Raw genomic sequence first — 13,520 nt, forward strand, 5'->3', positions numbered from 1 at the left:
ATGGTCTATGCCTGGCACAGAGTGGAGGTTTCATTATCAAATTAGTGAATCTCCCACTATCCTCCTCTACCAATCTTTCTTATCTGGCTATAAGAAATCTGTGTTTGTATTTACTTGTGGTACAGAAAAATAAATTGAACAAGTCCTTTGTGTCAGTCAGGATAGGCTAGATTAGGCTATGGCAACAAATAACCCCCAAATCTCAGTGGCTTACAACAACAAAGGTTTATTTCTTGGTTACTCACCCAAATGTAGACACAAAATGAAAATACTCTCCTGTTTTTACATGCATGGAGACAGACATGAGTGCACAGGCTTATACAGAATCACATGTCAAATAAATATTCTGGAACATGAACTCATGCAAAAAATTATTTAGACACTGGTTAGCTTAAACTGCACAACTCTCATTTTGTTGGGGATTTAAAAATGTCCCAGGACCCAAGTGAATAAGAGAATCAACTTTCAGTCTAGGAAATGCCCACACTACAAAAGGAACCAAAAGCTACTGAGGCACCTAAAAGGTTAAAAAAAAAAAAAAAAAAGCCAGAAGCTTGTACTAAATTAAATTCCATGCATAAATCCAGAAGTTAAATACCAAATATGCAGTACCCAAAGGCTGTTACCTCTTGCCCCAGTGAGGCCTCCATCTCTGAGCTTCTAGCTTAGGAGGGAGATAGAGCCCAGATGCCCAATATGCAAAGCCACCGAGGGGGCTGGGCTGGGTCGGAGAGAAGGGCTAACTGGCTGGAATCCTCTTCCTCCAGCAGGAGCTATAGGTAGGAAGGAAGGGGGTAGGACAAGTCACATTCATATCCTCTCCCAGAAATCGCTTTTTATCCCATCCAATCCAGGCCTCATCCTTGTTCACCTGGGTTAAAGCAAACACTTATCCGTCACTGATTTTCCCACCTCCAGTCTTATCTCTTTCAGTCCTTCCATAACAGCCACCATTCTTGGCTATCTAAAGCTCTGGGTCTCTGGATATGTTCCTGCTTAGCTCAAAAACATCCCCTGGCTCCCTTTTATGTGCAGTTGCTGGTCTAGACTCCTAAGCCTGGAATGCCAGACCTCTAAGATCAGAAGTCCCTCCAGTCTCATGTCCTTCTGTTCCAGCAGTTCTTCCAAGTAGGTTTCCTCACCCACACACCATGTCCAATCCACCATTTTGGACAGAAGAATCCTTGGCCTTCCCTCTCTGCCCCCTCAAAATTCCTCTACTTCTTTCCAGGTTTGTCACTGAGCTTTGTGAAGGCATCTCGTTTTCCCAAGTAGAATAGAAGCTCCTGGAAGGCAATTATCAGATGTCCTTCCAGGCCAGACCCTTGTTCCTTCTTCAGCCCCTCTCCAGACCTTAGGTAGCCTTGGGCTAGGGTCAGAGGAGATCAGGCTTTGCCACTGTGTTGCCATATGCCCTTGGGCAAGTTCCTGCCTCTCTCAGGGCCTCCTTTTCCTTGACATCAGGGCACCAGGTATTTACTTTTGTGCACAAAATTACTAATACTAATTTATCAAACAACTCTCAACTGCAATTCCAGGAGACAGATTGAGAAGCTTGGAACAGTAGGTTCTTGGCATAGCAAGCGGCACACCACTGAAGATGCTCAACCATCTGATCCCGATCTCCTTGGTTAGTCCCTACTTACTCTGGTACCTCCATTCCCAACTATCCTTATCCCATGTTGTCCCTTTCAGGGAACGGGTTACCTGGTGGGCCACAGGGGTGGAGCAGGGAGATCCACGCAGGATTGGGGGGAACAGAAGAGGTCAGGCGGGGAGCCTGGGAAGAGTCTTTCAGACCCACAAGAGCCTCAGCTGCCTCCCGCTGCAGCTGCCGTTCTGAGGGGGCAGAGGACCAGGCCAGACGAGAGGCTCCAGGGGCCTGCAAAAGGAAAGAAATAGACTGGGCATCCCCACTTCTGCCCACCTTCCAAGTATTCTCTCAGCCCCTGGTACTTTACTATCCCCTATTTTCTCTTCCCCATGGTCAACTTCCTCCCAGGGTCCTGGATCCCACTTTTTTCCCAGGACCTGTGGCTGCAGCAGAAGAGGATCTGGAGTGCTACAGGGCTGGAGTATCAGAGTCGAACATCTAGAAGCAAGGAGAGAAGATGCCAGTGGGACGAAACACATGGACAGACATGTACACATGGGAATCTCAGGGCCTGCTGGGCCATTAGGCTTCGTGGAATGGGGCAAGTCCCTCCCTCTGTCTTGGGTGGCATTGTTTACTATAAAGTGAAAATCCTGCCAGCTTATTTCCTCCAGAACTACTGTGAAGTCACTGGTGTCAGTTTTTTAAAAACCTATCAAACAGTGAAAGGGGCTGGGATGGCTATTCCTGCCCTATTATAGTCTAGTTTCTCTCCCCTAGGTCCCCAATCCTCATGGAACTTGAGGAGCAGTTTGGCATTTTTTTTTTAAGATTTTATTTATTTATTCATGAGCGACACACACACACACACACACAGAGGCAGAGACACAGGCAGAGAGAGAAGCAGGCTCCATGCAAGGAGCCTGATGTGGAACTCCATCCCGGGTCTCCAGGATCACACCATGGGCTGAAGGCGGGCGCTAAACTGCTGAGCCACCCGGGCTGCCCGTGGCCTACCTTTAAGAAGCTTTCTCTAATGGCCTCTACAATAGGCCTGAGTCTTTCAACATCACACCCTACCCCACCCTTTCAGCAGGCAATCTGATTCCATCTTATCTGTTTAAGAGGATTTAATAGCCACTATTTGTCCAAGACCAGGGCCTCTGCTAGGTGTATTCCATATATTATCACTAATTCTCAAGACAAAGCAAAAAAAGGTAATTGTGTCTCCAAATGACTGATAGAAAACCAGGTTCAAAGAAGTAAAGACACTTGTACAAAGGTTCCCAGTTGTGCTCGCTTCAGCAGCACATATACTAAAAAAGTTCCCAGTCAGGCAATGGCAGAGCTAGGAGAGTTCCTCCTCACCCGTTCACCTGGGACCTGGTGTTCTGTATCATCCACTGTGATGTCCAGGACAGGATTAGGCACATTATAGACATATATTCTTCTCTCCCTACTCACGTGCGGGGCAGGGCAGAGGGCCCTTGGGATTCTCCAGAAATAGGAGCCGTCAGTATTGGGTGAGATCCTGGGCAGGTTGGGAGGGGCCCATGAGTGGGCAGCAGGAGGGAAGTGCCAGGGTCAAAGCCTAATGAGGGTAAGAGAATGCAGAAGTGTACGGGTGTTAAAAGGTCATGGCTTCCATCTTCCTTCCTATCCTGTATCCTCTTCTTTTTCTGATACAGTGGTACAATGGCATTCAAATAATCAGTTGAACAAATGTTGAATTCATCTCACCAGGAAAGGGATGCAGAGGGATAGCAGGTTCTTGGCACAGCAAGCGGCACACCACTGGAGGTGGCATGGGAAGGCCTGGAGGCAGCCAGTGTCCAGGAGCCCAAGAGCCCGGAGGCGCTGGAGTCCAAGACAAAGGCAAGGCTTCTGGGGGACCGCTGAGTAGCAGAGGCCCCCGGGAGTTATCCTGCAAGGGCAGAGAGCACAAGTCAGAGTCAGGTACAAGGCTGGGGAAAGAATGAATATGTTCTAGGGTGGGGGCAGGACCTCAAAACTTTAGCCTTGGGAGGGCTATAAAATCCCACCCTCTTGGTTTTTGCTCATAGAAGAGAAGTGATTTGCCCAGGATGATACTGCAAGTCAGGGCTAGACCCAGAACACACGTGTTGAAGGCACAGAGAGGAAGGGATCTGGGCAGATGCTACACAGGAGTCACTTCCCCAGGACTGAGGTTCTCCTTACCTTCCCAGGGGGTGTCAGTGCCAGGGGGGCTGTCCCATGGAGTGTTTGAGGCTGGGGTGCTATGTTCTCCTTTCCAGCTGTGAGGGAACAGGGAGAGCTTCAATGAACCCTTTCTCCTGACCACTCTCCCACTCCAACTGCAAACTGAGTTCTTATCTCCCTGTGGCCCTTTGCTACCCATGGATCTCACTACATCTTCCCAACACCTGATTGCATTTTAAAGTTGGAGAGACAGAGACCCAGAGAGTAGAAATGCTTTGCCCGAGGTCACACACCAATTCCAATGGCAGGTCTGAGGCTCTTTTTCCTACTATGCTTTCTCCACCCCAGACCCTGCCACATCCCTGGCCACTCACAGGGGACCCCTGGTCGAATGGCTCCCTTCTTAACATGGCTAGGAGCTTTGGGAGGAGCTGTCCTTCTCCTTATCAGGCCCTGAGCCAGATGTCTCTTGAGCTGTGCCTCCTGTTGCCGACGCAAGGCCACCTGGGCAGCCATGACCCTTCGGCGCTCCCTAAAATGGGGGTTGCAGGTCAAAAGTCAGCCACGGTGCAGATGAGGCCCATCCTCCTCTCTTTCCTGGATCATACTCACAAGATGAGGACACATTTGTGACACTCGCAAGCCTGAAAGAGGCACAGGCGCTTGTGGCCCTTGAGGTGGGCAGTGACTCCGTGGTTTCGGCAGCGGGCACAGGTTGGAGAGCGGCTGACAGCTCTCTTGGGGATAAGCTCCATGCCCGGGGGGGCTCTGGTCTCACCCCCTGTGGTAGAGTCAGAGGCACAGTGCTGGGCAGTGGGCATTTCGTTGGCATCCATGGATCTAGAGGCAGGGGTGGAAGGTCAGGGTGGCCACCTGGGCATTCTCCTGACCAGCCCTCCTGCCCTTAGGAGGCCACACCTGAAGGGGTTTCCACGGCACCCATCTGTGGACTCAGCTTTCACCCTGCTACCTACCGCACGGCTCTCTCTCTCCTTCACCCACTGCCTCCCTTTGGGAGCCTCCTTCCTAGAAGGCTCGCCTTCTTCCCACCACCTGCCTCCTCCTTCCCTTCTTATGTATTCTTTCAACCAAACACTGTTCTCTGTTCCTGGCCTGTGCTTTCCCGGGCACATGAGTGGGCAGGAACAGAGCAAGTCCCATGCTCCTAGCCGTGCACTCATGCCCCCCCTCCCCAGGGACTCTACACTCCCTTTCCCCCAATGTCCCTGTTCCAATGGTTTGTTTCTTCCTGCCACCGTCTTCGGCAACCACCATCCTTCCCTCCTGCATTTATCCAATTCCTACAACTACGTGTTTGCTCCCCGGTCAATTTTTAGCGTCAGGTACCTCCCGCACACCAACATCCCCCTTGCCCCCCTTTTAAACCAGAACACTCTCTTGCCTCCCCCCCACCCCCGCCCCGCGATTACTTTATTCTCACGGATTGCTTGCCCCACTCAAGAATTATTTTCATTCACTCAACAAACGTTTACTGAGCCCCTTCCAGGTGCCAGGCCCCGACCACGGCCGCAGGCCCCCTCATGGCACGGATTCCCCTCTTGCACCCACATGCCCTCCAAACCCCGAGGCAAACCCCGCCCGCGGTGGCCGCCGCGCCCTGCGCTTCGGCGAGGGGGGAGCGGCCTTTGCCCATTCCCAGCAACGAATCATGCATCGCCCAGCCCACCTCCCCACGGCGCACCGCCGCCTCGCGCGGCTGTTACTCGCGTGCACCCCCTTTCAGCAGCTGGGCCTGCGGCCTCGCCTCGCCTCGCTCCAGGGTCCCACGGCGGGGGCGGGGCACGGGGAGGGCGCCCAGGGGCCCGCGGCCTGGGGGAGGGGAGGAGAGGGGCGCGAGGAGCGCGAGGGGGGGGGCGGGGGAGGGGGTCCACGCCACTGAGAGCGGGAGAAGGGACAGGGAGGGGCGGGGTCGTGTTCGCGTCCCTGGCCCGCGGTTACCACAGCCTCGAGCGAGCAAAGCCAGACTCAGTCAAGAGGACGCGAAAGGACGCCGTGAGGAAGTGGCGTGAGGAACGGCTGCGCTCGCGCCAGTTTTCCCGCCCCTTCTCACACGGACCAATGAGCTTCGAGCGTCGCCTCACGCCGCAGAGGCAAGCGACCAATGCGCTTCAAGATCCTACACTGACGGCCCTCCCCTTACCCCCAGCCCGCCTCTCCTCGCGCCTGACTGTCCGGCCAGCCAATAGCGCGTCGAGTTGAGTCTCGTCCCCCCCCCCCTTACCCCTCCCCCTGTGGCTTGACTTCCTAGATTGTTGTTGCCCTCTTGGGAGATGTGGCCAATGGGGCGTCGAGTACTGCTCCCAGGATAAGACTGGCCCTGCCCCCTAGAAACGGCTGCCGCGTCCCGCCCCAGTCGTTGACCTGGCCCGGTGTGCGCACGCGCAGTCTCGCCCTCTAGCTAGCCTGCACAGCCAGGTCTTGCCGCTCGGTCCCTGGCGGCGACTTCGCTCTGGCGGTTCCTCTTGCCTGCGTGGACGCTCGTGTTTCTCTTCCTTGTGCCCCATCTCCCGATCTACCCTTCTCCTTTTACCCTTTCCCCCTCCTGTGATTTTCCCCGTTTCCTTCGCTTACCCCACCTCAGGGTGCGCGCCTCCTTTTCCGTCTCTCTTCGTGTCCGTTTAGGTGCTGATTTTCCTAACTTTGGTTTTCCCGTTCTCTCGGAGTTGCTGTCCGCCTGTACATCCTGCTGATTTCCGGACCCCTTCCTTTACGTTCAGGATTCCCTAATTTCCGAATAGCCTGGCCCTGTCCCCCCGCCCCACCCCACCCCCCTTTTCTTTGCTTCCTTTCCGAGAAGCCGCTGTAATATTTCTGTCCCTTCGGCCCAAACCGCTGCGCCACTCCCTGTGTGCATCTCCTTCCCTCCCATCTGGGCTCCACTCTGTAATTGTCACCTGTCTTCTCCAGTCTCACGGTGCCTCTCCCTCCCACCCTCTCTGTGTTGTCCTCTTTTTCTCTGTGCCTCCTGCCCCGTCTCCTCCCCCACACCCCTCTCCAGCTGCGTTTTTGTGCCCTAGGCCTCATTTTCCTGCCCTTCCTTTTGGACTCTTGCTGCCGGACCTCTGACTCCTGGCAAGGTTCCAGTCCATCCGTTTGCTCCTCCTCCTCTGCATGGTTTCTCTTTTGCAGGGGTAGCATCCCCTCTGACCACTTCCTCATCCTTCTCCCCTGAGAATTTCATCCCACTCTTTTCTGGTTGTACCTCCTCTCGTGCTCAGACTTTGAGGTCCTATCGTTTTGCATTCCAGGCTGGTGCACGCCATCTTCTCTGATTGGCCCAATCCCTTTGTGTGATCCCTTGTCAGCCCATTTCCCTGTTCTGTGTCCCATCTTTTCTGCGACTCTCAGCCCTTTTGTTTGCCACGGGCTTCTGTGTTACGGAGCCTGTGTGCCAGGTGTTCCGAACAGTAAAGGGTGGCAGAAGTGACCTCTAGCTGGACTGCTGTGCAGGGGAGCAGTGCTAGACAAAATTGGACAGGTTGTTTGGGGCCAATCTAGCCATGGGGGATGTGGGGTGCGGGAGTCTTGACTGCCTACTAAAGAGGTTGACCTTGATCCTTTAGATAGTGGAGAGACAGAGACTGGGGAGCCAACATTTATGGAGAGCTTAGCACTTGCCTGGCACTTTATATTAATGGCCTTACTAATTTTCAACAATGACTTTATGAGATGTATTATTAATCCATTTTATGAATGAGTTCAACAACTCACACAAGATTGCACAGCTGGTAAATGGAGGGGTAAAGATTCTAACCTTGCTCAACCTTTCAGCCTTTGAACTTGGCTGAATTTAAAACCTATGAATTTTTGTACCACCTACACCGTTTTATTATTTCCAGTAATACTCATTTCCCACTTTCATTCCCTAACTCTCCTGTAGACCCTCACTTCAGGTGGCTAATGCCTATCTTTTGGTTCATGTGTGTTCTTGCAAGATGTGTAGTGTCTTATGTCTGTGTGGTTTTTAAAAAAATGTTTATTCATTTATTTAAATAGTCTCTACACTCAGCGTGGGGCTTTAATTCATGACCTCAAAATCAAGAGTTGTACACTGTTCCTACTGAGCCAGCTCGGCCCCCCTGTGTATGTGGTTTTATTATTATTATATTTAAAGATTTTATTATTTTTATTTTTTAAGATTTTATTTATTTATTCATGAGAGACAGAGAGAGAGAGAGGCAGAGACACAGGCCAAGGGAGAAGCAGGCTCCATGCAGGGAGCCCGACATGGGACTCCCAGGGCCGCAGGCGGCGCTTAACCGCTGCGCCACCAGAGCTGCCCCCTTATTTTTTTATTTTAGAGAGCGGGCAGGAGGGTAGGGCTAAGGGAGAGGGAGAGAGTCTTAACCAGACTCCATACCCTAAAGGCAGAGCTCAAGGCAGGGACCTGAGATCAGTAGTGAGTCGAAATCAAGAGCTGGACGCTCAGACGACTGAGCCACCAATGCGGCCCTGTGCATGTGGTTTTAACTTTTGCAAGTGATATTTGCTATTAAGATAATCAGCACTATGCTTTTTTGATCCATCCATATACATGTTATGTGTACATCTAATCAGTTTCTCTTAATTACTGAACAGTATTCTGTGGTGTGCATCCTCTGCACGTTGTGTGTCCACTAAGTCTCAGGAAATTATGCCTTCGACTCACCTTCTCCATAGTAATGCTGCATCCTGGTCTATGTTCTTTTGTAGAAGAGGGTGGAAATCTCTATTATGTGCACCTACAATATACTAGAAATGGGTATTTGTAAACCTAATTTGACTTAGTATTGCTAGACTCCTCCCCGCAATGCTGCTTTGGGCCTTTGGGCCTTTCAGAACTCACAACTGTTCCTCAGAGTCCAGAAGGGGATCCTTTCTCCCACCTCTCAGCAACCTCATGAGCAGCAGTATACAAGGGTCCCTGTATCTGTATCACCACATTGGTGCCAACGCTTACCTTTTTCCAGCTTTCTAATCCTTTGCTAGTCTGATATATGGGCAGTTTGATAGGCTGCATTTCTGATTATCCTTATGCTTGAGTGTCTCTTTGCATGTTTCTTAGTCTTTCTGGTTTGTTCTTCTGAGAATTGCTTGTTCATATGCTTGGCCCATTGTCCTACTGGAATTACCCTTCTTGTCAGTTTGCCAGAGATCCTTGGCCATTTTCATTGCTTTAAGGCATTGTGTATACTCTTCTTTTTTGTTTTTCAGGATTTTATTTATTCATGAAACACACACAGAGAGAGGCAGAGACATAGGCAGAGGGAGAAGCAGGCTCCATGCAGGGAGCCCGGTGTGGGACTCCATCCGGGAACTCCAGGATCACGCCCTGAGGCAAAGGCAGATGCTCAACCACTGAGCCACCCAGGCGTCGGGATACTTTTTTTTTTTTTTTTTAACTGCTATTGTCTGTTACTTCCTATTTTAATTTGGTATTTTATTTGCATGTTTGTCTCTTGATTGGATTTGCTGGAGAATTATCTCATTGATTTTGTCAAAGAATGTTAAGTTTTCTGTAATTTTGTTATTTTAATTCCCTGATTTCTGAAATTATGTTGATTTCTATCCTTTATTGAGGGGGTAGGGAATGCTTTGTTGTGCCTTGTACAACTTCTGAAGTTAATTCATGACCATTTTTTTTAATGTTCCCATTTCCTGACAAATGTATTGAAAGTATAAATTTACTTGTAACTGCTGCTTTAGTTGGGTCCCATATTTTGACGTGTAGTTTAAAAAAAACCTTGGTTTTGAAGTGGTTATTGACTCATAAGAAGTTGCAAAAGTTGTAAATCCATTAACACTTCTTCCCACTTCCCCACAGGGATCTCTTCTGTAACTGTAGTATACAAGCATGAACTTGACATTGGCACGATACTCCTAACTAGACTATAGACCTTAATTAGTTTTCACCAGATTGTACATGCACTTGTGTGGGTGTGTGTGAGAGAGGTGTACTATGTTCATTATTATTCACTTCTAAATACTTTTAAAGATCCTTTCTGAACCAAGAGTTATTTAGTAGTATTTCCGTTAACCTCCACACACATCTTTGTTGTTCTGATCTTACTGTCTCTGGCTGGAGCATAGCCTGTGTAACAGTGATTCTTTAATGACTAAGTCAGCTCTGCTCAGCACCATGTCCAATGGGAAAACCTAAGCAGGTTGAGAGTCAGGACTTGAGAAGCTAATGTGGTGGGTTTGGGGCAGGTTGGAGGGCAAACTATGGATATGGGAAGACCTGAGTCCCTGAAGGTCTCAGGGAGCCCATGTCACAAAAACTGACAATCAACTTTCTGCTCTAGAAACAGAGACCCAGAGGCAGGTGAACAGAAAATCCAGATACTGACAAGAACTGAGCTTGATACCTGGATTGAAATTGGTTCCAGATTCACCTCTAGCATTCAGGACCCAGACCCAGACCCAGGACCATGGGACCCCAGCACTTGAGCCCTGCGCAGCTGCTCTGCCTCCTAGGGGCCATCTCTACTCTTCCCCGTATGTCCTGCAGGACTGGATGCTTTGGGACCTCTAGAGGGTGGGGGGCTGGATTCACCTATCTGGGGGAAGGAGGGCTGGATATCTGGGTTCCTCAGGGGACAGGATCTGTGGAGGTTGAGTTCTTGACTAGCAATTTGGGGCACTTAGAAGGCGATGCGAGGGGCCCATGCCTGGAAGGGCACTCTCTCTTTAGGGGCTGCGGCTCTTTTATGCTATGAAGCAACGTCCTCACTCTTCAGAGCTGTTTCTCTCCATGACTGGAAATGGCTTCTGATGAGGAGCATGGTGTGTAAGCTGAGTGAGGGCTGTGAGGAGACGCTGGTGTTCATCGAGACAGGTGAAGGGAAGTGGCTTTGATACTTTTGGGGGGGATGGTTCTTCTGACCCCCAACTCCATTCCCAGTACCCAGGACTCTGGACTCGAGTTCCAAACATTTACTCCATTATATCTTTGGGAATAATGTCAAGACACTGGCAGGAGAGGGGCAGGACCTGGCTGGATGTGGTGTGGGCTGGATAGGAGGGCAGAAAGGAGGAGGGCAGGGCACCTGAGTGGCTCAGTCAGTTAAATATCTGCCTTTGGCTCAGGTCATGACCCCAGGGTCTTGGGATTGAGTCCTTCATTGGGCTCCCTGCTCAGGGGGAAGTCTGCTTCTCCCTCTGCCCCTCCCAAATGCTTACTTATGATGTCTCTCTCTCTCTCTCTCAAATAAAATCTTAAAAAAAAAAAAAAAAAAGGAAGTAGGCAGATCACAGATGGATGGGCGACAATCTGGGAGAGAAGAAAAGAAAGGGACACAGAGGAGAGAGGAGCAAGGGGGAGACCCTGGGATCTGTGCAGCTGCAGCGAGTGGACCTCCTGGCACAGTTGGGGATGGGGCAGAGTGAGCTGGAAGAGCAGGGTGCAGGGAGGGAGGGTGGCCTTTGGGTGTGGCCAAGGGATCTGATCAGAGCTCTCTATCTGCTCTTCAGGGACCAGAAGGGGAGTTGTGGGTTTTAAGGGCTGCAGTCCAGCCTCATCTTACCCCCCGCAAGTCTCCTACCTTGTTTCGCCACCTGGATTGTCCATTGCCTCCTATAGCCGTGTCTGCCGCACATATCTCTGCAATAACCTCACCAACTTGGATCCATTTGTGAAACTCAAGGCCGGCACTCCTAAGTCGACAGCATTTTCTTCCCACAGTTGCCCCACCTGCGTGGGTGAACACTCTAAGTCTTGCCTCCCAAATTTTGTCACCACTGATTTTTGCCCCTACGACGCCTCTAAGTGTTACAGTTCCACCTTAAAATTCCAGGCAGGTGAGAGAAGAGAAGCTTGCTTTAGTGCCTTCCCAGGCTAGTGGAATCTGAGAGGGGACTGGCGCCAAAGCGGGTGGGGGGAGGGAGAGGGGAGGGGCAGGTGGGTGAATTCCAGGGAGGAAGGACTCAGGTGGCTGGAACCCAAATTTTTGGTGTGAGAGCTGATGTTCTGGTTTGTAAGGGGTGTCTGGAAGGAGGGGCAGTGTGCTTGCATCTGGAAAGTGTTCCTTTCTCCTCTTTGTCTGCTGTACTTACAGGGCTTCTCAATACCACCTTCCTCCTCTTGGGCTGTGCTCGTGGACATCACAAACTTTTATCAGATTTTCACCATATTGGAAACATCAGAGTAACTGAGGTCCTCAACATCTTAGAGAAGGCCCAGGTTGCTAGTGCAGAGCGCTCCAGCCATAGTCCTGCTTGGAGCATCCTCTCCAGTTTTCTGCTTGCCTTCAGGGACTAACCGTCTAGCCAGCCTGGACAAACCCTTTCCAGTAACCCAGTAAAGTCACAGAGTTGCCTTTTTGCTTTGTCCTGTGATCCATGAGGGTGGTGGAGGTGTGGAAGTTGGGAAGGGAGCCAATGTATCCAGAAAAGTGGAGGGGAGGGGCAGCAGCAGGCAAGGTGCATGGAGCAGTGAGGAGGAGGTGGGTGGGGACCAGGGTCACTGGCAAAGGGACAGTCATGCCCAGCAACCAGGAGGACCCCAAATATTCTTTGGAGTTTATTATTAGTATTATTTTTTAGTAACTTCTACACTTAATTTGGGACTCCCAACTCACGACCCTGAGATCAAGAGTTGGCATGCTCCTCCAGCTGAGCCAGCCAGACACCCCTCCCCCCACCAATATTTCTTTTCTCCTTTCCCTTCCTTTGGCGACCTGAGCTCTAGCCAGGTTCAGCCACCGACTCTAGAGATTCTGGCCAAATCTCTCCCCTTTTCTGGGCCTCAATTTCCTCCCCATTAAAATGAAAGACTTTATGCAGTAGAGCTACGTTTCATCAGGGTGGTTTTTATTTTTTAAAAAAATTTAAAGATTTTATTTATTTGAGAGACCACCAGAGGATTTATTAGAAAGAGCAAGTGCGTACACAAGCTGGGGGGAGGGGCAGAGGGAGAGAGACAGACTTCCTGCTGAGTGGGGATCCCAGCACGGGCTCCATCCCAGGATCCCAAGATCATGACCTGAGCTGAAGTCAGACGCTTAACTAAGCCACCTTTCAGGGTGGTTTTTAAATAGGATCACTTATTGAGAGTGTCAGATACTGTGCTGGTATTTGTGCTAGGGTTTTACATACAGGATCTCATTTGATCCCCAGAAAACCTCAGTAAGATAGGTATATTCCTATTTTGCAAAGAAGAAACTGACCCTAAGAGGTTAAATTACCTGCCCAGAGTAGATTCCCTCTTGCCTTCCCTGCAGATCTCCATCCCTGCAGAGGGAATTTTATTGAGAAATTTGGAGACCTGGGCTGCTCTCCTCTGCCCAATAGTTGTCTTTATGTGTAAGTTGGCAAATAAAAGGGAAAGAAGGAGTGCTGCTGGCGGTGGCTGGTTTTCACCCAGAGCTCAGGTTCCAAGTTCCTAGAAGGAGGGCAATGTAATTCCTCTATATGGCCATAGGGGGAAGCAGATAATCCCACTATGCATATGCAAGTCTACAAGTTAGGTGTGGTTTGAGTGGGGGTGGGGGTGGGGAATAGGGAAGAGAGTCCACCATTTCCATATGTGATCTCAGTTTAATTCTTCCCACTGAGAATTGGGGACTTGAGGAGATGGGAACTTAAGGTACTTTTATGGTAGATTAAGCATTTTCTGTGCATTCCCTTATCTATTCTTACTACAATTTTTTTTTTTTTTTTAAAGATTGTATTTATTTTTTCATGAGAGACACAGAGAGGCAGAGAGAGAAGCAGATTCCCCGCAGGGAGCCCAATATGGGACTCG

General features: G+C 50.2%; 2 protein-coding genes across 15 annotated transcripts; one reads left to right on the plus strand and one right to left on the minus strand.

Moving 5' to 3' along the window:
- Positions 1–206: 206 nt before the first annotated feature.
- On the minus strand, positions 207–5,884 carry DMRTC2 (DMRT like family C2). Of its 6 annotated transcripts, none has more exons than XM_038525666.1 (9): positions 5,735–5,884; positions 4,388–4,615; positions 4,150–4,307; positions 3,794–3,870; positions 3,335–3,518; positions 3,059–3,185; positions 2,032–2,092; positions 1,708–1,882; positions 207–773 (listed from the first exon to the last, which is right to left on the minus strand). In XM_038525666.1, exons 2-9 carry the CDS (start codon positions 4,609–4,611, stop codon positions 661–663), a joined length of 1,119 nt encoding a protein of 372 aa, XP_038381594.1. In that variant the 5' UTR covers positions 4,612–4,615; positions 5,735–5,884; the 3' UTR covers positions 207–660. The 6 variants fall into 6 exon arrangements, with proteins under 6 accessions (XP_038381594.1, XP_038381593.1, XP_038381591.1 ...); XM_038525665.1 differs by lacking the exon at positions 5,735–5,884 and adding an exon at positions 5,463–5,601; XM_038525663.1 differs by lacking the exon at positions 5,735–5,884 and adding an exon at positions 5,370–5,457.
- A 176-nt stretch (positions 5,885–6,060) lies between these two features.
- LYPD4 (LY6/PLAUR domain containing 4) lies at positions 6,061–12,098 on the plus strand. 9 transcript variants are annotated; one of them, XM_038528790.1, is made up of 6 exons: positions 6,147–6,165; positions 7,793–7,879; positions 10,081–10,273; positions 10,470–10,619; positions 11,249–11,575; positions 11,833–12,098. In XM_038528790.1, the coding sequence occupies exons 3-6, from the start codon at positions 10,207–10,209 to the stop codon at positions 12,033–12,035; spliced, it is 747 nt and encodes a 248-aa protein (XP_038384718.1). In that variant the 5' UTR covers positions 6,147–6,165; positions 7,793–7,879; positions 10,081–10,206; the 3' UTR covers positions 12,036–12,098. The 9 variants fall into 9 exon arrangements, with proteins under 9 accessions (XP_038384721.1, XP_038384720.1, XP_038384718.1 ...); XM_038528789.1 differs by having other exon boundaries at positions 6,153–6,211; XM_038528787.1 differs by lacking the exon at positions 6,147–6,165 and adding an exon at positions 6,172–7,274.
- The last annotated feature ends 1,422 nt before the right edge of the window (positions 12,099–13,520 follow it).

Source organism: Canis lupus, chromosome 1 (genome assembly GCF_011100685.1).
Source record: "Canis lupus familiaris isolate Mischka breed German Shepherd chromosome 1, alternate assembly UU_Cfam_GSD_1.0, whole genome shotgun sequence".
NCBI lineage: Eukaryota > Metazoa > Chordata > Mammalia > Carnivora > Canidae > Canis > Canis lupus.

Excerpts from the sequence above, each read along its gene's own strand:
- DMRTC2 (XM_038525663.1), bottom strand. The coding sequence starts at position 5,446 with ATGATTCGTTGCTGGGAATGGGCAAAGGCCGCTCCCCCCTCGCCGAAG. Across the intron at positions 4,308-4,387 it reads CACAAATGTGTCCTCATCTT|GGAGCGCCGAAGGGTCATGG; the intron begins GTGAGTATGATC and ends CCCCCATTTTAG. Across the intron at positions 2,093-3,058 it reads CCCTCTGCCCTGCCCCGCAC|ATGTTCGACTCTGATACTCC; the intron begins GTGAGTAGGGAG and ends CCTTGCTTCTAG.
- LYPD4 (XM_038528793.1), top strand. The coding sequence starts at position 10,207 with ATGGGACCCCAGCACTTGAGCCCTGCGCAGCTGCTCTGCCTCCTAGGG. Across the intron at positions 10,274-10,469 it reads GGCCATCTCTACTCTTCCCC|GGGCTGCGGCTCTTTTATGC; the intron begins GTATGTCCTGCA and ends CTCTCTCTTTAG. Across the intron at positions 10,620-11,248 it reads GTTCATCGAGACAGGTGAAG|GGACCAGAAGGGGAGTTGTG; the intron begins GGAAGTGGCTTT and ends TCTGCTCTTCAG.